The sequence below is a fragment of the Crotalus tigris genome, unplaced genomic scaffold (genome assembly GCF_016545835.1).
Source record: "Crotalus tigris isolate CLP2741 ecotype Arizona unplaced genomic scaffold, ASM1654583v1 scf7180000024342.5246164, whole genome shotgun sequence".
Lineage (NCBI taxonomy): Eukaryota > Metazoa > Chordata > Lepidosauria > Squamata > Viperidae > Crotalus > Crotalus tigris.
Genome location: NW_024100512.1, coordinates 4,766,934 through 4,789,505, shown reverse-complemented (window position 1 = coordinate 4,789,505; position 22,572 = coordinate 4,766,934). Strand labels below are relative to the sequence as shown.

The following is a 22,572-nucleotide window of genomic DNA, read 5'->3' as shown; positions in this document are numbered from 1 at the left end:
GGGCTATTTTTATTGATCCCCTTCAGAGAATAAAATCTTTTATAGATGTGGAGACTGTTACACATACGAAACATGGGTTTCAAATATTTATTTGCAGGACTGACAGCCTGTCATCAGTGCATGGGACACAATAAATAAAATAAATATTAAATAAGGAAAAAAGTATCCAAAATGCAGAATTGTTGGAAACACACAGAAATAAAAATAAAATGCTCAGTATTCACCAGTTACCTACAAATATGGAACTGGCAAAACCACATCATTCAAACTAGCTACAATTACTAAGAAGTTCAAGTCTTTCTATGGATACAAGACAACCCTTTGGATAATAAAGAACATGATTCAATAACACAAACCAGTGTTGTAATGCCATTCAGTTCAGTGCAGGTGATTGAGCCCCAACAAATCCTGTACTTTCCTGAAAGCTAGAGAACCAGGCTATTCTCAAGCCATGCAGCTGTTTAAAGCATTCATACATTGGCAAGAGGTTTTTTTTTTTTTTGTGTAGGCTGCAGTCACAAAGCGCCATCAGATACCCAACCTTACTGACGGCTCTTTAACACCTTACAACATATCTAAATTTTTCTGGGATAATCTCTGCTACTTGAAAAAACTCATATATGACATTAGATCCCAAAGACCACATACAAAAAGCAAGACAGGGAGGCTGGTGGTGTCCATTTTGCATCCAATCTATTCGCATTTCAGAAGTATTTTGTGAAAATCGAACCCATGAACGAATGCTAGCTTTAAGGGTCTTAAAAAGGAATTAATAAAATATTTAAATGACTTATTAAACTATCTGTTAAGTGACATTTCTTGAATCAAGGCCACATCTAGAAACCCAAGACATTTCAGGGTACAAGTTACTAAGCAGCTAAATTTTTCACAGATGAAAAATTGCAACAGAATTATAATCAAGCTGCAATCGTAAATATTTTTCATGGAAGTAATTTGCACTGAAATCCATTACATTTGAGAGTACACTGCTGAGGATTGGAGTAAATTTTTCACTGCTTGATCCTTCAGGTATCGTCTGGAAAAATTCTGCAACTTGTTCACCTGATCACAAACACGCTAACAGAACAGGAGAGCTACATAACTAGTTTTCCACCAAGTGACACATAAGCACCCAGGGTTTGGGTTTTGTCTGCCAGGGACTACAAAAATTGACTAGCCAGAGTGCTGTCAAACATCTGCCAAATTACATAACATGGTGGGTGAGCTATGTTTAGCTTAAGGAGACAACATGCTATGCAACTCTCTAAGGCAATATTGAAGAGCTCCAATAAAATTAGAGATGGTTACTTCTAATTGCTTGGAATGAGATTCACTGGAAGAAACAAACTGATTCCATATGCAACAATCACAATAACAACGGATTTCTACCTCAGTGAGGCTATAGGTAGGAAGGGCAAGTCTTGAGGCATGCAAATATCCTACCACTTAATGCTGTTCATATTGCAATGGAGGCACTGGGGCAAAATAACCACCACCAGATTGAGCCTTAAAATACGTTCCTCTAATCACCAAATAGAAGTTTTGTCAAAACGTAACAGGAGATGGGAAACACGCTTCATTTTCTCAGCAGGCTAGAAGGCTCACTACAGTATTAGTTTTCTCAAATCAAAACCAACCATTGCTCTGCTGAGCTACACAAGAGACAAATCTACTCATTGTGATTTAAATGTGAACTAAGGCAAAGCAAAAGCATTCCTGTTCTCTGCAGCAGGCTACTAATGACTATCAGTCTATCAAACCTGCAGCTTGATTCAACTCAAGATGTCCAAATTCCTTTAAGAATTCTGTAACTGGAAATCCTTTTTCAGTCTCCCCAATAAGCAAAGAGGGGAGAAAAAAAGAAAAAAAGGCAATTAATTCCAGCCTTTGTACAAAAAATGAGGATATTTGCCAAGAACTGGCATTCTCCTGTGGTAAAATGCAGTGCGTCTCCTGGTTTAATGCCATTTCATTTTATTACTGACACTTATTAGTAAAAGTATCACTACAGGTAGTCCTCAACTTACAATAATTCACTTAGTGACCGTTTCAAGTTATAACTGTCCTGAAAAAAGTGACTTATGAACATTTTTCACATGACTGTTGCAGCCTCTCCATGGTCATGTGATCGAAATTCAGATGCATGGCAACTGACTCATATTTATGACGGCTGCTGTGTCCTGGGATCACCTGATCACCTTCTGCAACCTGATAAGCAAAGTCAAGGGGGAAGCCAAATTCACTGAACAATTGTGTTATTAACTTCACAACTGCAGTGACTCACTTAACAATTGTTTGGCCATCTCAACTGGAGCAGCAACTTAATTGTTAAGCAAAGCGGTCACTAAGTGAAATCTCAATTGTATATATGATTTTACCTCAGCTTTCCCTTGCTTCACAGACCTGCAAAGGCTGTAAATGAGGGGATTTATTGTTACGTTTTCATCGAACGATTGCTAAAAGAGGCAGTTGCTAAATGGGGACTACCTGTATTGTATTTGAGAGCTCTTGGTCAGAAAAAAATTAGGAGGAACAGTATATATTCCAGACAATGTGGTTCACAGTCCAAGATGCTGCTTAGCCAGGCTGCTTATTGGACAGATTTAAAATGGAGCTAAATTTATTTCGGATTGGTCTACCAGATACTCTTACCTTTGACTACTATATCTAGTCCCTCATTCAGAGACAGTATCTCCCTGAATGCAGAGGAACAGTGGAAAAGTGCTATTAATTTCATGAGAATATATGATATGATTAAGCCCAAAGTATACGACAGTGGTGGCGAACCTATTGCATGCGTGCCAAAGGTGGCACTCGGAGCCCTCTCTGTGGGCACATGTGCCGTTGCCTCAGCCTCGCCTACCCCCACGACCCCCTCACCAGCAGCCCCCCCTGGAGGAGAGTTGCCCCTGAGCGTGGCCCACACAGAGCAGCGCAGCCAAGGACATGGCAGCCAGACAGCGTAGACAAGACTCTGCCCTCACACCCCATCCCACACAGTTGATGCTGCGGGGCACAGCCAGAGGACGTGGCCACCATGGCATTGCTGGGCTGCCTGGGCAATCTGCGACAGGCCCTGGAGGCGGTGAGTGCGGGCAGGGTGGGGGATGGAGAGGGCAGGGGTGGGGCAGGGGGTGGAGTGGGGGCAGGGCCAGTTTGGGGGCACTCGGTCTCTAACAGGTTCGCCATCACTGGTATATGATCTGCATATACCTTAAACCTAATCCTGTAGAGCACTTTTTTTTATTCATAACTGAGAACCTTGCTGGTTCCATACTTCATATCTAAATACATATTTATCTTCTAGGAGGAATATTACTATGCCACTGCCTCAAATAAAAAAAAAACTAAACAGAACAAACGGTTTCCCGTAGGTAAACAACTTCTCAAACGCACAAATAAAATGGCTGAAATAACATTGGCAACACATACAACAGACACGTTCCAATTGCACATATTAACCGTTCCCTTACTTCCCTGATAATTACTGGTATAAATATTTCTGAATAGTAATTCAGAACTATATCCAACCCTGAGAAAAATGTCCATGATCAGCACACACCATCCCATGGAAGGCCCCTAGTACTTTTAGTCCCTGCATGTTCTTTTAACATAAGACATGCCCAAGACCCCTTTGCATAACGCTGGATTGAAGCCTGCAATCATATACACCTTTACTTGGGAGTCTGCTTACTGCTGAATACATATACTATGCACAGTCCAATTGGATCGATTAGAATTATCCCCCCCCCCATTTGCACAGACAACCAAGCCAGATCTCTCTTCATTTTATCCCCACAACTGCCACTCATAGAGGGAGGTTGGGCTGAGAAAAATTGACCCAAAGTTACCCAATGAGCTTCCAAGGCAGAGCGTGAACCTGAACTTGAGTTTCCTTAGTCTTCACCCAACATCTTAACCTCTATATCACTTTACTGATCTATGCCCATACAGGCTAAGAGTGATCATCTCACTCTTTACAGAGCAACCTTAGAATATGCAGTAATCATTTTGCTGATGTGGGTTTTACTGCCCTTATGTAAGGTGTATCAGTTACCTGGAAAGACCGAGAAACTGAAACAGAAGGAAAGATGGGCAGATTACAAGATTACAGTTACAAAACCAGCCAAAAGGAAAATGTATTCAACACAACAAGTCAGGATGATAAGGAACTTCGAAGGTAGATTGCATATGTCACAGGGAAGATTCACGGACAGACTCGGAATCTCCTTCGGCAAAGCCAGCCGTTAAATCAAAAGATGCCCTCAGCCGTTGTCCCTTCTCTCCAAATAATCCCTTTTCCCTCAGACTGCCTTAAGGGCCCTGCTTCTCCTTTCCCCAATCCACCTAGATAGGCAACCCTACATTCTCTGAAGAAACATAATAGTTGGGAAATGTGGGAGAATAGAAGAGCTGAAAATGCTAGTGCAAAAAAAGGTGCTTCCAACTCAGCCAAGAGGCATCTCCAAACATTACAGCTCTACATGCACATTGCTGTAGGATTTGTCCACAGTCCATTCGCTTTGGTCCTCGTTTTCACTGTTGATGTATCGAGCCATTTCCTCCTGGAACTGGAGCTGTCGCCTTTTATTGGGATCAACGTTAATCCAATTGTTGGCAATCCACTTGGTTCCTTCAGTAACCAAACAGCCTCCATGTAAGGAATATTCATCAACATCGCCAACCCAGCCTGCAGAGAAACAAGATTCCAGGGATCACCTTCACATAACTGCAGCTCAATCTTTTCTGCAGCTTTAAGCTTTCCAAAATAGCCAACAAAGGATTAAATAAAAGCCAGGCGGTGTCATCTTGTAGGGGAGTTGGGCGGCATAAAAATCTAATCAATAAATGAAATAAATAAAAATACGAAGATTGTTATCGGTTTTGCCTCAGGAAGAAACTTACCTTCCCCATCGGGCAGGTAATTATACCAGAAAATGGCAGTGCCTTGCAGAGGTTTTACACGTAGATTTCCCTTGTCACAATGCTTTCGAGTATCACGTAGGTCAACATCATTCTGGATTAGAGACTGAAGAAAGGGTGCTCATTAGGGAATGTATAAAAAGGATGTTCCTCGGGAAATCTATAAAAGGACCTCTTCAATTGCCATTATATATTCCACCTTATATAGAGATCTCCCATTAAAACAGCAATAAACATCTCATGATATTTTAACTAAGTCCATAGTGTTGAATTAGCTTAGCAATTAAAACTTTTTAACTAAATAAAAAAGGTCCTAATTTATTGGCCAGCAGCTTTTTTTTTTCTTACTTCTACTAATGTAGGCTAAGCTTCTTGCTTCAAAACACGTCCAAATAAAATTTAAACAGCTGACTTCCAATACCCTGTTTTGCATGGTTATTCAGAATAAATACCTCCACTATCCAGTGGAGAATTCCTGGTAACTTACTGGAATTGCAAATTAAGGTTAGTTTAGATCTCTGTAATTTTTTTGTGTGATTTTAATCTGTTGTAAACTGCTCTGGGACAATACTTATGGGGAAAATGTTGCCTCTTGCCTAAAGAAGCAGCAGGGGATCACTAAAAAACCTTTTTTAATCTGGGAAGTAAGGTGAATCTTAAACATTTCATTTTTTAGGAAAAGTGGTTGAAAAATAACAGTTGCATCTGATTAATATATATTATCTACTGTATTTCAATTGTGCTTCTGGCTGGGATATGTGATACTAAGGCTGTCTTGACTGGATAATTCCGGAAACTTGATGGGACAGTACAGACCACTCCTGAATACTGTAGTGGCTTTCAATGCAATCAATGTTACCCTTCTGTGGGATTACACATTGGGACATAGTTTTACGGTGGTTCTATTCCTTCCTATTGGGCCATGTTCTAAAACTGAGGCTATGGATAACTCTCAACTGACCTTTGCTGTCTGACTGGATTCCACCTTGTTCCCATACTGCTTCCTATCTATATGAAGCTGCTCAGTTGCACTGCTTTAAAAGCACAAGCCTGTCCTGGGAACGATTCCTGATCCTCAACTGATGGCTAGGATGAGAAGTGCACCTGTATAATTACAGCCATGGTCCAGTTGCTATTGTTCCTCAGCCAACTGGCTTGGCAATTTTGATCTATCTTATCTTTTGCAATATTCTCTACAATGGGTTATCTTTAAAAAGCATCTGCCAGTTGCATTTACTATAAAATATTGTAGCTGATCTGCTGATCTTATGCTGAAAGATGTGCAATTACAGAGTGTCATTTATAGCTGTGCCATTCACTTTTAAAGCACTAAAATGCTGAGAACTTGATTATCTAGGGCAGGGGTCCCCAACCCCTAGTCTCTGGACCGGTACTGGGCTGCGGCATGCCAACAACCGGTCCGCACAAACAAGCAAAGCCACATCCATGGGATGTCAGCAGCACACAAAACCATGCACTCTCCGGTCCATGGAAAAACCTTTTTCCACGGAACCGGTCCCTGGTGCCCAAAAGGTTGGGGACCTTTGATCTAGGGAGCACCTTTCCTATTTCCAATGTGTCCGACAGAAGAGTTTTACCGAAGAGGCTTTTCTGTGTCTGTCTGACACAGAAAGGAATGGTTTGGATTTGAGTTTTTTATTTTATTTATTGAATTTTATTGTTATTTTTTCTTTGAGAACTTAACTGAGTAGAAATATGAAATATAAGCCAAATGAATAAATAATTTTTTATAGAAACAGCCAATACACACTGCATAGAAAGACAAACCTACCAACTCTTCGTAAGTCCTGTTATCTGCAATAGGAAAAGTAGTTTCGCCTCCTCCCGTCACATTATTTAAGTAGAACAGTACTGTCGCATAGCTGTAAGAAAAAGAACAATATTTGTTATCCTAAAAGCAACACACAATTCCTGTTACAAGGAAAGACAGAAACCTTTTCTGTCTTCAGTTTCTAGGCTTACCGGCAAGATGTCTCAAAGGGAGCGCTTTCGTTGGCAATCAGTTTTGTGTGACTACAGGCTGTTTCAGGAAACACTGGTCCACTATCCATATGAGCATGGTAATGTCCTCCCTGGTCATAGCGGACGACCTGCATCGGTTCGCTGTGCTCCACAATCTCTGGCGACAGATGGGTTAAGTTAATTACCCTGAAGATAGACAAGCAGAGAGGCAGGCTGATGGAAAGAAAGTGTGAACAGGTGCCCACAAATATTCGCATTCAAGCCACTCAGATTCCCTTAGCCAGTTTCAGACCATCAAGATTACTTTGAGCATTTGTAAAGGGCTTCTTAATAATTACTCAAAAAGGGTCATGCTGATGGAGGCAGAGTTGTTTCAAAAAACATTCTGTTCACAATGGTGGCCCTGATCATCTGCATCTGTTCCCATACGAAAAAAGGAGTGTACAAAAAAATCTTGCTTAAGACACAAATGGAACATAGAAACTCATGAAGAAATAAGGAAGGATTTAAACTATTCAGAAAGAATCATGGAAAAAAAATAACACAGAGGGAGATCTATTCATGTTGCAATTCTAAACACACTGGCTAAAAAAAAAATTCGGTAAACATGCTCAACGCCATCCAGCCATTCTGTAAGAGTGGTAAGACAAATAGTCTGAAACAAGGAGGATCTGCAGTAGAGCTATAGCAAGAACATTTTATGACGAAACGATTCTGATTCACCTCCCAATTGTTATTTTTAAGCAACAGCAAATCATGCGGAACAAATGCAAGTTTTTTCTGGCTTGGCATTTTAAAATTTTGTTGCACTTCTTGCATATGATGCTGTTGGGGAAAATCAAGAACCCAAGGAAGATGTGAGTCAGCGAGAGTTACTACAAGTCAACGTAAATTTGTTTTTAAATATTTTTTTACATGTTATCTTCAAAAAGGGCAAAGTATAAACCAGGAATTTCAAACATTGGCTTGTAGGCTGCATGCCCCTGCTGAATTATTTTATGTGGCCTGTGATCAAAAATTAAGGCAGAGCACGTCCTGCCTTGTTGTCTTGTCTTGTTGGAGGACACTGCACTTTATGTGATGGCCCTGAACGGATGCAGAAGGATCACTGCTGGTGACATCACCATTTGTCATCATGCCAGGGTGTGCACAGAACAACAAAACAGTATGATAAGGGACAATAGATATGTTGGACATTGCAGCCACACATATAATCCATTTGAGATGAGCAGCTATACAAGTCTGACCAATCAATCAGTAATATAATAATGCTGATTTACAGTAGGAAACATATTTTAGCTTTTATTACCTTTCAATAAAGTCAAGTATTTTTATATTATTATAAATTATTGTAAGTTTTGTATTAACTTAGTCATTCATTTTTATTAACATCAATATTTAATATTCGTTGCATTTTTGCATATGCATAAATGCGCCGCACCACTTTCCACATTTTATATTATGTGGTCTAATATTCATTTGAGTTTGAGACACCTGGTGTAAAGATATTAGATTTAAATGACAATATCAAAATAATCTAAAACTCATTTTACTCAAGAATTAATAAAATCGAGCAAAAGAGCTGTAAATACTAATCAATCTCTTTCTGTGTTTCACCTGAATAAGTATGGGTCACTCTTTCCAAAGCTTTTTTTTTTTTCTAACTCAAATATTCAAAACAAAGATAAAGGAAAATGTACATTTTAAGCAGTAAAATCTATTAGGAAAATTCTGTTTATAAACATAGTGACCAGCTTTAATTAAAACCTGTCCTTTTGAAATTCTACCCTCTATGCTGTTGCCTCAAGTTTTCAGCAAATACTATTTCTCATATTTTACCGTATTTTTCCGTGTATAAAATGCTATTTTTTCCTGCAAACACCCCCTTGTTGTCTTATACACAGAAAAATAATGGTAATCTCCGCAGCCCAGGGCATGCCTGTGTGGGTTGCAGGTGTCAAGCCTCTGTGGGCTTGCGCTAACGGGGGGGGGGGCAAGATTGTTGGCCGGCCAAACTTCCAGATTTGCCGGCTCAGCTGTTCGGTGCTCCGCCGAACAGCTGATCGGCATGGAGAAACTCACACGCCAGAATGTCTTATACAAGGGTGCGTCTTATAGATGGAAAAATAAGTTATATATCACTAACCCACAAAAAGTCATTTAGATTTTTAGTGTTTTGCTAAGTAGCTGCATTAAGTGCACTGGTTTATGCAAAACCGATCAGCAAGCCGACAGCAAGGCTAATTGGTAAAAATTGCTGAGTGAGATAAATTTACCTTTGCCGTATGGAGCGCATGACCTGATGTGCCCCCTCACCTTGGTACAACCATGTATGTTGGCTGTTCCTCACCAGATCGCTCATTTTCACTTTTCGACTACCCATGTACTTGTGAAAGTCTCGAATGTTCAATTGTTTAAATTCTTCCAAACTCAGAACACCTGGGTAAAATGAAGGAAAAGAACATATGTGCCCATGTCAGGCTAGAAACTAATCAGTGTAAACATGATGTCAGGAGGTATGTCGCATCAGAACCACAGGAACCAACCTTCTCTGATGATCCCTATGAGATTTACTTTAACTGGGCAACTCTAACATACGTGGAGGGGAAGGGCTATTGAATAGTAGGTGTTATGGTTACGGCTAATGAAACACTTCAAAGAACTTCCAGGCATTTATTTTCTTAAAAGTCTTTTATTGTTACAAAATTTCAGCACAGGAGGGATGCTAGGATCTAAGTTCTCTTCCTCTGAGCAGTTAAATTATCAGCATGTTCCCTCCCTAAATTAGCCGGTCATATATCACATTATCCAATTAGTGTGAAGGTCATAGGTTTTCTTCCTCTTTCTTTCCCGGGCTTTACCACCAACCCCCCTTCTGCTCTGTATTGACCCCATAATTACCAAACAGTTCTGCATATTGTCAAAAGCAAGAATATACAATATTTGCAGCGTTGACAGTAGGAATGTTTATCTATATAAAATTAATAAAAGGCACAGTATTAGCAAACAAAAAGCCGTGGGGGTGGGAGAGCAGAAATTAAAAGAAGAGAATGCAAGTAAAAATCCAAAATTTGAAGTTAAAATATCACAGAGAAGAATGATTCTCTGGCTTTTAAACAAGTGTCAGTACCTAAAGGCAGAGGTATCATTTGGGGTAGAAGGAAGATACGATAAGATAACCTTTATTGTCATTTGTTTACTGTGGGCACATTGGCGCACATTAAAAATGAAATTTAGTTGCTTCCTCTCAAAAGTGTACACATACATAACACACATTTAAACATGTTATATACAACATATGTATACACTCTTACATATAAATAACATATAAATATTAATCACTGACCATCTTGACTACAGTACATAGTGGAAAGGGGAAGCTTTAGAGTTCACAAGATTAATACTGTATGGAACGAAACTATGACTAGATCTGGATGTTCTGCTTCGGATACCACACAGCAGTGCTTAAAAAGTAAAGTTGGTGTTTGCCACTGTCTGATTGGCCATAAAATTAAATGTAAGTTGCTTTATATTCACTGAAATGCTTGTTGATAGTTACAACTTGGGCTGTTTTTGTTAACCTCTGATCTGATCCTAATATTAACACTAAACTGTGATATGACTATTTTTATATTTGTTCCAATCTAATGTGGCAGAATAATAGGGAAGAGAACAATGCTACACAGTGCATTAAAAAGCCTTCTGTCTTACCATTCCCATCGGGGTCTGCTTTGACTGCAGCATACATCTCCCGGAGGCTCTCAGGTGTCATCCACCTACCATTTCCCAGGCGGGTATGTGTCAGCACCTGCAATTGGAACACAGCGCAGAGAGAGGACCTGCTGAAGACGAGTTGTGTATATAATCAGGAAGCATTAGTACAGTGGTTCTCAACCTTTTTAATGCCGCGACCCCCAATCAGTCGTAAGTCAAGGACTACTCAACTGGTGCAGCACCGTTTGCAGAATGGGACTTTTGGTGGGCTCAGCAGGGCAGAGACAGCCTGGACAATTCCTATTGGCTTTTGAAAGCCAATAGAATTAGACTCTATTCAAGAGTATCTATTCTGTTGGCTTTCAAAAGCCAATAGAATAAAAGGGAGTAGCACAGCTAAGGAAAAGGGGGAAAAAATGGCGGACTGCGTTGTTTGGCGACCCCCGTGAAATGGTCGTTTGACCCCAAATGGGGTCCCGACCCACAGGTTGAGAACCACTGCATTAGTAGAATCCACTAATTCAAAAATTAACTGGTAAATGCTATTAACAGATAATCGATGAAGCACCCAGGAAACACCCATATTTCTGGTTGCACAGGATCCCAGCATATACAAAGGGCCACTAGTTTTTTTAGACAGGAACAAAATTTCCTCTAGTTATTTGTTTTGTTTGGAGATTTGTCCTCATATATGTATCAATGATGCAACATGCAGAATTGTACCAGGATGTTAAAACACAATAGTAAAGGTCTGATAATTCAAAATGTTTAATATTCACACAGTATGACTTCATTCAGATATAAGACTAACTCATTATTTTCCATTACAGATGCAAGCCGCCGGATCTTACAGTTCCCCATCTCCTTTTTTTTTTTTTGTCCTCTCTTGGCATAGCCACACAAGCAAAACTGGAAATTATGTCTCTGTTTTTAACTAACCACAGTTTCTCCTTATATTCAGACTAGGAAGTGATTGGTTTATCCAAATAAAAGGGAGAATGTATCATATATTGAAGTTGGCTTGTTAGAACAAACATCAGTTAAAACAAAGTGCAGTTTATCCAAGTTCAAATGTAATTACAAACTTTAACAAATATATTTAATTTTCTCATCTTAACAGTGCAGGGGTATGAGCCAGCCCAAGGCTCTCAGTCCTTTTCGTACAGGACTTGATTCAGAATTATATCTGAATGAGGTTGATATTTCCCAGATAATAGCCAATTATTCCATTCTGAATACCTCCTTAAGTTGCAGTTGTCCATCCTGGTTGTGATCTAGCAGATTAAAGATATCCATCTGGCTGATATCTATCATTTCCATGGCTTCTTCGTAATCTTCTGTGGGCAAAATCTGGCTTTTCTGTAGGCCTTTCAGCTGAGCCAAATGTATAATTAATTTACATTCATCTTCATTCAGGAAATCTGGGATTTCTAACATGGAAGAAAGGCAGAAGAAAATGATTTTCCCATCCAAAGGTGAACATTCAAAAATCCAAAGCTACTTAAATGCCAGTATTGATGTTTAAGATGATTTATGAAGGCAGGAAATAGTTGGGTCCAAATATTTCACAGTTATGAGGCAAGGAACTAATATCTCAGTACACATCCCAAAGTTTCCAATCCTATAAAAAGGTATTTTGCCTAAATATCTGTGAACAAATCAGAAAAACAGATCACACTAAGGCTAAGCCATAAACTATGATTTATGATACAAGTTTAGGCTCAGCCTTTCAGCAGAGCACAGAAACTGTTACCTGCTTCACAAGAAATAAAAATAGCAAAGAGTACATTGAAGAAAACACACTTCTCTTAGAGGACCATTGTCCTTAACTTTCCTGCCCTCTGTTGATTAAATAAATTTGTAATGAGGAAAACAACAAGCAATCTACTGTTAAGTTTTAAAAGGCTTTCATTGAACTGCACTGAGAGGGCAATGTTTTCAATAAAGACCAGGGATAAGTTAATTTCATGCCAAAATAAGATGCATACCACTATCCGCAATTAATTTTCTGTTTCATACTTAAAATAGAAATCTTGCAAATTACATCCTGTAAGCAAATAAAACTTCCAAGTTCACACCCAAACTCTGCTAACTAGTTCACAAAGCTCTGGCAATCAAAACTCCAATACTTGATCCAGCTAAACAAATGTCTCTGAATTAATATTGCTTTCCCCCTAAACAAAGAGAGAGAAAAAAACAGTGATTTTAAAAATGATTAGGCAGGCAAACAACACAATGACTCAATCAGAACTCTAACATATTCAGGTGGGCATCATTCAAGATAATTTGACTGCCCTCATTTCAACACTTGTTAAGTCTAGGCCAGGGGGTAGGCAACCTGGGCTCTTTTATGACTCGTGGACTTCAACTCCCAGAATTCCTGAGCCAACATGGCTGGCTGGCTCAGGAATTCTGGGAATTGAAGTCCACGAGTCATAAAAGAGCCAAGGTTGCCTACCCCTGGTAGGCCTACCTATATAGCAAGATTGCCAATAATCTCCATCCGGAAATCATCTAGAATTGCCTAAAGGAAAGCAGAATTCATTTCACCTTATTTCACTGAGTACATTCAAGGAATCAATGCATATCCCCAACTTCTGAGCAGATACTAACAAATTTTCTCTTGATTGGCAGGGTCTAGGACAGGGGTAGGCAATCTTGGCTCTTTTATGACTTGTGGACTTCAACTCCCAGAATTTCTGAGCCAGCCATGCTGAGGGGAAAGGGAGAGGTTTCCAAGCTGAGCCATGCTGGCTCAGGAATTCTGGGAGTTGAAGTCCACGAGTCATAAAAGAGCCAAGGATGCCTAACCCTGGTCTAGGAGGAGGGCCTTCTTTACCGATGTCTCTGCACCGATGTCTCTGCACCCTGCCCTCAGAGGTGAGGAAAGCCTTCAGTCCTTTGTCCTTCCACAAAGGGGTCAAAACGTGGCTGTGGGGCCAGCATGGGGGTCACAGAGGCTCACACAACCATGGGGCTTGGAGGCTCCATGAGAAAACTCTCACCTGCATTAAGAACTGCTAATGTTCCCTCTTGGGATTCTTTACCTTTTGTAATTTTATAATGTAATTTTTATAATTTTAAAACTTTTAATTTTAAATTAATTCTGATTTTAATGATAATGTTATTGATTATATTGTACACTGCTCAGAGCCCTTCTCTGAGGGAGATGGGCAGTTAAGAAATATGAATTTTACATAAAAAATATTCACAGGTTATTTGCAAATTTGGGAAATTCTGGGAGGTTTTGCACGCTACTGAATCTCTTCCAGAGCAGTTCCTAAACTGCTCAGTCATGAAATCAGAACTGAAATCTACAAACTGTTTGTGTGGTGATAGAAATATGACAAACGTTAGGCCCAAACTGCTTAGAAGGAACCACTTAATGATTCTCTATTTCCTTGGCATCATCTCAAGCTTCTACCTTTAATTAGTTTTCTTTTGCTCAAATATTATTTTGCATTTTACATGAATAGACTCAAATACTGTACCTAAAAGGAAATCTTTCTAAAATTCACAAATTAGAAATATTATGCATTTAGAAACTAATGCTAACAGTGTGCATGTGGTTTAAAAAGTTATTTTAAAATAAACAAGAATGCTTAGTTTCTCACTATATTTTCCATATTAATAAACCTGAGGGAATGAATTTAGCAATATGTAGAGATGTTAAAATAAGTGGAGGAACAAATAAAGGCAACGCCTTCAGTTAACTTATTCAAGAAGATGTGGCTGATGCCTTCTGAAAAAAAAAATCTGCAGATTTTCAAGGTAGCATAAAACTGTAGTGAGGAAAGACTTTAATTACACAGCTGAAATTGGGAAAACTTGTGGTTGTTTACCTAAATGGACCCTTTCCATTATATGATTTATTGATGTTATAGTATCTCTGTGCCAATGTAAATTAATGAGAGCTTTTGGGTATTAAAAGCATAATTCTCTAGTGAGGAAGTAACCTTAGACAGGATTAGGGAAACATGTTTTAGTAATCTTTGGAGAAGAATTTTAAAAAATAAGATTTTAATTTGTTTTTAATTGTGTATGCAAGATGCAAGATGCACAGGACAATGTTTAATTTTTATTAAACTATCTATGGAACTCTGAGGAGGAAAACATACCAATTGTACAAAATATCTAGGCCCTATGTGTATGAGAGAAAGAAGAAAGGAATATGTCAAGCCCTTATGGCAGCACACAATCTAGAAAGCAATTTTCTCAAAAATTCAGAGTACATATTGCAAGAAACAAGGGGATAAGTTGTAGAATCTTGGAAACCGGCTCTACATTATCAACTTAGCCCTTGTTTATCAGTGAGTATGTTGAAGCAGGGCCTCTCTGTTGCATTTAATTTTTTTTTAATGGAGGATGCAAATCACAAAATACTACAAAATATCAGTTTGTTGTTTTTTGAAGTAATTTCCAAAATATTATCAGGATCAAAGAATTCTACCATAAGATATAAATAAGGGGAAAATTAAATTTGTTCATTAGGAAGAGAAAGGTAACCTAACTGCATTCAAGAGTGCTTTTAGTATATTCCTATTGGCTATTAGAAGTTATATTTGCCATCAGCTCCATCTAGGTCACGGGTGTCAAACTCGCCACGTCATGTGACATGTCATGACATATCGTGACTTTTTTCGCATTGCCGGAGCTGAGGTGGGCGCAGCCTCTGCATGATGCAACCGGTCCACGGGCCGGCAGTTTGACACCCCTGATCTAGGTGATACCCCTTTCAGTTCTTTTAATAAAACCATTGGTGAAGTACCATTTTAGATTCAATAAAACAATGATCTACAATTGTTCTAACTCAATCAGAACTCAACAAAAGTGGATCTTTTTTTCTTTCATTTCTTTCTTATTAATGATAGAGAATAAGAACAATGTGTATGTAAGAAAAAGTTGGCAATTGCTCCTAACCTTCTCTTACACATAAAGTTAATAGGCTACAGAAAACAGAGGCCTTGTCTCTGTCTTCAGAGATTTGATGGAAAAACCTGGCAGGTGACATTTGAAATACAAGCTGGAAATTGCTGCAGCACCAAGAGGCTGGGGAATATAAACATGCATACATGTTTTTTACATATGAAGTGGTTGACAGCTTTCGTTACTTTGAAGACCACAATTGACTCTCTATGACCAAGAGAAACAAAAGATAATTATGTCCTGGTTTTACCAAGGGCAAGTGGTTTATAAATATGCTAGACCAAAAGACAGATTGCTCCTATCATAATATACCTAGAACTTGGAACAGGATGTACACATATATTTTTAAATAGCCTCTACTTCTTACCAAAAAGAAGTGGTTTCAAGCTGAGAGTTTTCATAACATGGATTTTGTTAGGAACCAGTTGCAACTTCTGTTTATGGCCCACCTTTAAAAGACAATAAAGTAATGAATTAACTGGTTTAATCCTATATGTAGAATTATGTCACACACGTTAAAAGAGTTATAGTTGTGATTTGGTCAAAAACTTTCACCTACGTATAAGCAAACTTTAAGCTTTCCAGACAGGACCCAGTGATGATGCTGAGCAGTAGCATGTTTAATTAAACTATAAAAGGATGCACAAACACCGGCATGCCTAAAAATAAGCATAAATTTAAACTCTTTTCACTAGATAAAATATTTGATAAAATATTACTGATGTAAAAGTTTGTTAAGCATTGCCAGGAATGAAGATGGAAATGAAATAAACAATATATATTTTCATTGATTTAGTTTGCTCATGGAGACAACATACTTTCCATGCTGATCAAGACAACTTGTTGAAACATTTGCAAAGTATCTTTGGAGAATGTTGGAATAGTTAGTGGGGTTGTTTATAGCAGCTTATAAAGCAAACATAATGCTTCTTTTTTAGTCACTAGGAAAACAAGTTTACATTTATAATTATCTAATGTTATTTTGTAGCAGAGTGCCAATACATAGCATTCTGCATTTCCATGACTGCATTCAGAATACCATTTTCAAAAACATATTTAACTGTCAGAAGGCTTTGTAACTTATTTCCTGTACAAGTATAGTAACTGCATTTCTCTTAAAAGTAGACATAAGTAATGGCAACACTTAAAAATCAATCTAGGAAAATTCTTTTTTTTTAAATAATTTTTTATTTTTCCAAACTCTCCCCCATACATATACCGTGATAGTTATCAGATGTTAACATACATTCTTTTTACATTCATATATAAGATGCTTTTGATAAAATGAAATAAATACATACACATGACTTTTGGTGTTGCTTGCCCATTTCCCCTTTCACTGTATCCACACTCCTTCTCTACCTTCTTTCTCCCTTTCTTCTCTTCCCTTCCCTCTTCTTCCTCTCCTCTTCTCTTTCCTTCACCACTCTCCTCCCCTTTCTCCCCACTTCTCCTCTTCTCCTCCAACCTTCCTATTTCCTTCTCTCCTTTACTCTTTTCTCTCTCCTCTCCTTTCTTCCCTCTCATCCCTCTTCAGATACAATTCAGGGGTAATGTCCCAGCAACTCCTCTCTCCAAATTTCCCTATCTGTATTATATACAATAAGATTAATTTTCTCTTACATTAATACTTCTATTTATCTAACCTTCTCGGTATATACTTCTATAAATATTTATACAACCTCCAGTTATTCAATACTGTGTCGCTTGGGTCTCCCTCCTTATCTGCTCCTTCTTCTTCCATCTAAATTGATGTTAATTATCTTTTAACCATATTCTCTTTCCAGCCAGTCATAAAAAGTTCCCCAGATTTCATAATAGTCTGACTCTGCCTTATCTTTAATTGTCATTGTTAGTCTATTCATTTCTGCATATTCCAGTATTTTCCCAATCACCTCTCCCTCTGGTGGGGGGGCTTTCAGTGCTTTCCAATTTTGTGTAAACACAATCCTGGCTGCTGTGATTATATGAATAATTAAATATGTTTTCTCTTTATTGTATTTCTTTGGTAGAATACCCAACAGGAATATTTCTGGTCTTAGTTCTATTCGTTGTTGTATCATCTTTTCTATCCATGTTCTAATTATATTCCAATAAGTTTTAGCTTCTACACACGTCCACCACATATGGTAGAAGGAACCTGGTATCTGATGACATTTCCAACATTTCATAGACCTGTCCTTAAACATCTTAGCTAATCTTTCTGGAGACATGTGCCATCTGTAAAACATTTTGTACATATTTTCTTTATACGCAGTCGCCATTGTCAATTTATAGTTTCTTTCCCATAGTTGCTGCCATCTATCTAATTCAATTGTGTATTCAAAATTCCTTGTCCATTTTATCATTCTCTTTCACTTGTTCCTTCTCTAACTCCATATGTAGTAGATAACTGTACATTTTTTAATCCATTTTTCTTCCGTTCCTGTGAGTATTTCATCTAACTCTGTTGTCCCCAAATTAACACCATCTATTTTAACATCTTTTTCATATCTATAATCTAGGAAAATTCATTACAGATAGGAAACCTCAAGTATTAGAGAGATAATAATAATAATAATAATAATAATAATAATAATAATAATAATAATAATAATAATAATAAAGTTGGAAGGGACCTTGGAGGTCATCTAGTCCAACCCCCTGCTCAGGCAAGAAACCCTATACCATTTCGGACAAATGGCTTTCCAGTTTCTTCTTAAAAACTTCCAGTGTTGGAGCATTCACCACTTCTGGAGGCAGGTTGTTCCACTGGTTAATTGTTCTGTCAGGAAATTTCTCCTTAGTTCTAGATTGCTTCTCTCTTTGGTTAGTTTCCACCTGTTGCTTCTTGTTCTGCCTTCTGGCGCTTTGGAAAATAGCTTGACTCCCTCTTCCTTGTGGCAGCCCCTGAGATATTGGAACACTGCTATCATGTCCCCCCCTCGTCCTTTTCTTCGTTAAACTAGACATACCCAATTCCAGCAACCGTTCCTTATATGTTTTAGCCTCCAGTCCCCTAATCATCTTTGTTGCTCTTCTCTGTACTCTTTCTAGAGCAGTGGTTCTCAACCTTTCTAACGCCGCGACCCCATAATACAGTTCCCCATGTTGTGGTGACCCCCAACCACTTATACATCACCGGGTGCCAGGGGCATGGCCAAAGAAAAGGGGGAAAAAATGGCGGACATCCTTGTTTGGCGACCCCCATGAAATGGTCGTTCGACCCCAAATGGGGTCCTGACCCACAGGTTGAGAACCACTGTTCTAGAGTCTCAACATCTTTTTTACATCATGGTGACCAAAACTGGATGTAGTATTCCAAGTGTGACCTTACCAAGGCATTGTAAAGTGGTATTAACACTTCACGTGATCTTGATTCTATCCCTCTGTTAATGCAGCCCAGCACTGCGTTGGCTTTTTTGGCAGCTGCAGCACACTGCTGTCTCATATTTAAATGATTCTCCACTAGGACTCCGAGATCCCTCTCACAGTTACTACTACTGAGAAGTAGACGAGTTCTACAAAGATGATAGTAATAATAACCCCTGCCTATGGAACACTCTGCTTCCTGAAGTCTATCAGGCTTCCACTCTTTTAGCCTTCCATAAGGCTTTAAAGATCTGGCTTTTCCCCCAGCATTCAGAGAAGACTAGATTGGACATGAGAACCGATTTGGCACCGAGTTTTTGTTGTTTTTAATATTTTTTCAAGTTGCATTTTTAGCTTTAATATGATTTTATATGCCTTTTAATTTTTAATTAGGAAACCCAGAGTTGTTTGAAAGACGAGTGACTATATGTTATATAAACAAACAAATAAACGAATAGCTGGATGTAAATGCCAAATACAGTCTAAACATGTAGCTGACTGCAACTAGCCATAATAATTTATCCTGTGACAATATCTTTAACACCATCAAAAGGATTCATTGAACTGAATGGGAATTTAGTTTAAGATAAATGCACAAATTGCAAACATTTAACTAGTAGCCCTTAAAAAGGTAGCAAGGAAACAGTCCACCTTTTTTCTTAATGAAATGTGCAGTTGTACAAAGAACAAAATAAGCATCTAAAAGAATTTAAATAATTTTCTTCAGCACCTATTTCTGAAGATCCAGGTTACCTTGTATGTTAATCTTACTGTTTTCTTAACACGAAAGATAAGGCAACTATCCAGATTGGGATGGTGAGTTGAGAGAATGTGCATACACTTATAGAAGATAATGTTAACTCCTCACTCCATTTTTCAACTGAAATTGAAATTCCTCTCCACCACTGAGAAAGGGAGATGTTAAAAAAAATCTGAAAAACTGATTGGGGGGGGGGGAGAAAAAGGATGTCAAGCATCCTTTTTAAAATAAGGATTACAGGTAGTCCTCAACTTACGACCAAAATTGAGCCCAAAATTTCTGTTAAGTGAGACATTTGTTAAGTGAATTTTGTCCCATTTTATGACCTTCCTTGCCACAGTTGTGAAGTAAATCACCACAGTTGTTCCATTAATAACATGGTTGTTAAATGAATCTGACTGGCCCATTGACTTTGCTTGTCAGAAGGTCACAAAAGGTGATCACATGATCCCAGGACACTGCAATGGTCATAAATATGAGTCAGATGCCAAGCATCTGAATTTTGATCCTGTGACCACAGGATGCCACGCAGTCATAACGATGAAAAACTGTCATGAGTCACATTTTTTAGTGCTGTTGTAACTTTGAACGGTCACTAAACAAACTGTCATAAGTCGAGGATTACCTGTATATTATGCATATATTGGGATCAAAATGTGAGATGGCAAATCGATGACTACAGGAAATATCCAAGGAGGCTTTCTTTAAAGGGAGACCTGTCATAAGCGATAGTTTTAAGATTGCCAGCTTCTCCCACCGGTGTGACTGGGGACCAGGATGGAGGGATTGTTGTTGTTAGTTGTGAAGTCGTGTCTGACCCATCGCGATCCCATGGCCAACGTTCCTCCAGGCCTTCCTGTCCTCTACCATCTTCTGGAGTCCATTTAAACTCATGCCTACTACCTCAGGGACTCCATCCAGCCACCTCATTCTCTGTCCTCCCTTTCTTCCATTGTCCTTGACCTTTCCCAGCATTAGGCTCTTCTCCAGGGAGTCCTTCCTTCTCATTAGGGGGCCAAAGTACTTGATTTTCAACTTCAGGATCTGGCCTTCTAAAGAGCAGTCAGGGTTGATCTCCTTTAGGACTGACCGGTTTGAACGCCTTGCAGTCCAAGGGACTCGCAGGAGTCTTCTCCAGCACCATAGTTCAAAGGCCTCAATTCTTTTCGGCTCAGCCTTTCTTATGGTCCCACTTTCACAGCCATACATTGCAACTGGGAAAACCATGGCCTTGACTATACGTACTTTTGTTGGCAGGGTGCCGTCTCTGCTTTTTAGTATGCTGTCTAGATTTGCCATAGCTTTCCTGATGGAGGGATACAGAGTTCAAAGACAAGCAGCGACGTCACCTGAAGGGGAGAGCGGGGACTCAGCCCTGGCCTCAAGGCTGCTGTTTCGGTGCAGACGCCTTACCAGAGGCCAGAGGAGACGGGGCTGCTCCGAGGTGGGGGACGGGCTTCTCCTCGCTTTTTAAAACTTTCATTTCGAGCAAAAACCGACAAAAGGAGTTCCCGAAAAAGCAGCCCCGATTCCCCCACCCACCCCTTTCGTCGCCCGCGGAAAAGCGCTTGCCTTAATGCCCTGCAGGCGAGGCAGAGCCTGAGGGTCCAAGTTGCCTGAAGAAACGGGCAGTACGGGCGCCTCCTGGACGGGGCCAGGAGGCTCTTTCCTGGGCTCCGGGTCCCCCCCATCGTCGGAGCTGATGTGCACGAAAAGCAGCAAGCCCAGAACGTTGATCACGTAGAGATGCGCGAACACCATCAGCACGACGAAGTAGGGTCGGGAGCAGACGGCCCGTCTCCCGACGGGAGGGCCTGGCAGGAGCGGCCCGTCGCCCGGCTCGGCTGTCGCCGCGGCCACCGCTGCCCCGGCCGCCGCAGCCATCCTAGGCCAGGCTCGGTGAAGCGTTACCACGGCAACCACGCGTGAGCGCGGCTGGGAAACTCTCCTCCGAACGTCACGCTACAGCATGGAGTCACCACGCACGAAGCGACGCGGCTGCGGCCTTCCGGTCCAAAGAGCCGAAATTGAATGAGATGTGGTCCAAGCCGCAGTATAAGACGAACTCTAACAGCGAGGCCTCATGCCTTGGAGGCTGAGATTTTATCTCCCTGGAAGAGTCATTTTAGCGCCGATAACTCGACAGTCGCGCTCATTCCTTCATTGCCCGTAACGTAGGAAGCCATTTTTGAACAGGGCGTCATCGGTTTCATGCTCTGAATCTGAAGCCATTTTTAGTAAGGGCAAAACGCCTCTTGCGTTAGCTTTGCATTTCTGAAGCAAACTTGCTGGGGCCTTAACCTAATCTGTAGCGTGCTTTTGAAGAGTTTGTTCATCACAAAATATCAGAACGATAGGTTTAAGACTCAGTCTGTGCGTACAGTATCTGGGCTGGCAGAATCTTTAAAAGTTACCGTTGTTTACGTCTGATTTCTTCTTTTGGCCATCTTGCTAACTACCATGCTATTGACTGCAAAATTTATTAGATTTATTAGATTTTTATCTGCCTTTATTATAAATAACTCTAGGAATTAATACAGGTAATCCTCAATTTAACAATCACAATTGAGCCCCAAATTTCTGTTAATTGAGACAATTGAGTTTTGCCCCATTTTACAACCTTTCTTGCCACAGTTAAGTTAGCAATGCAGTTTAGTAAGTAACACGATTGCTAAGTGAATCTGGTGTCCCCACTGACTTTTGTCAGGTTGCAAAAGTTGCCTTCCTCATTTTCCCTAGAACTACCCCCTGTATGGTGAATTGGGCTGAGCAAAGTCACCCAGCTGGTTTCATGCCTAATTTCACATTTAAACCCTGCTTATATATGATCTTTTACCAAAAATGGGAAAAAGGTTGGTAAGGTAAAAGACTAGCTTCCCCAGGGACAGTATGGGCCACTCTTTCCCAGGGCAGGA

The 22,572-nt window shown here is 39.7% G+C and overlaps 1 protein-coding gene across 1 annotated transcript; it reads right to left on the bottom strand.

Annotated features, from left to right (window-relative positions):
• Positions 1 to 4,108: 4,108 nt before the first annotated feature.
• P4HTM (prolyl 4-hydroxylase, transmembrane) lies at positions 4,109 to 21,857 on the bottom strand. The gene is made up of 9 exons (XM_039326670.1): positions 21,230 to 21,857; positions 15,914 to 15,995; positions 11,860 to 12,050; positions 10,618 to 10,714; positions 9,183 to 9,345; positions 6,907 to 7,092; positions 6,716 to 6,806; positions 4,906 to 5,029; positions 4,109 to 4,690 (listed from the first exon to the last, which is right to left on the bottom strand). The coding sequence occupies exons 1-9, from the start codon at positions 21,539 to 21,541 to the stop codon at positions 4,473 to 4,475; spliced, it is 1,464 nt and encodes a 487-aa protein (XP_039182604.1). The 5' UTR covers positions 21,542 to 21,857; the 3' UTR covers positions 4,109 to 4,472.
• Between the last annotated feature and the right edge of the window lie 715 nt (positions 21,858 to 22,572).

Coding starts and splice junctions, on each gene's coding strand:
- P4HTM (XM_039326670.1), bottom strand. CDS start 21,541: ATGGCTGCGGCGGCCGGGGCAGCGGTGGCCGCGGCGACAGCCGAGCCG. Junction 6,807..6,906: donor CCCTTTGAGACATCTTGCCG/GTAAGCCTAGAA, acceptor TTTTTCTTACAG/CTATGCGACAGTACTGTTCT. Junction 4,691..4,905: donor TTACCTGCCCGATGGGGAAG/GTAAGTTTCTTC, acceptor GTTTCTCTGCAG/GCTGGGTTGGCGATGTTGAT.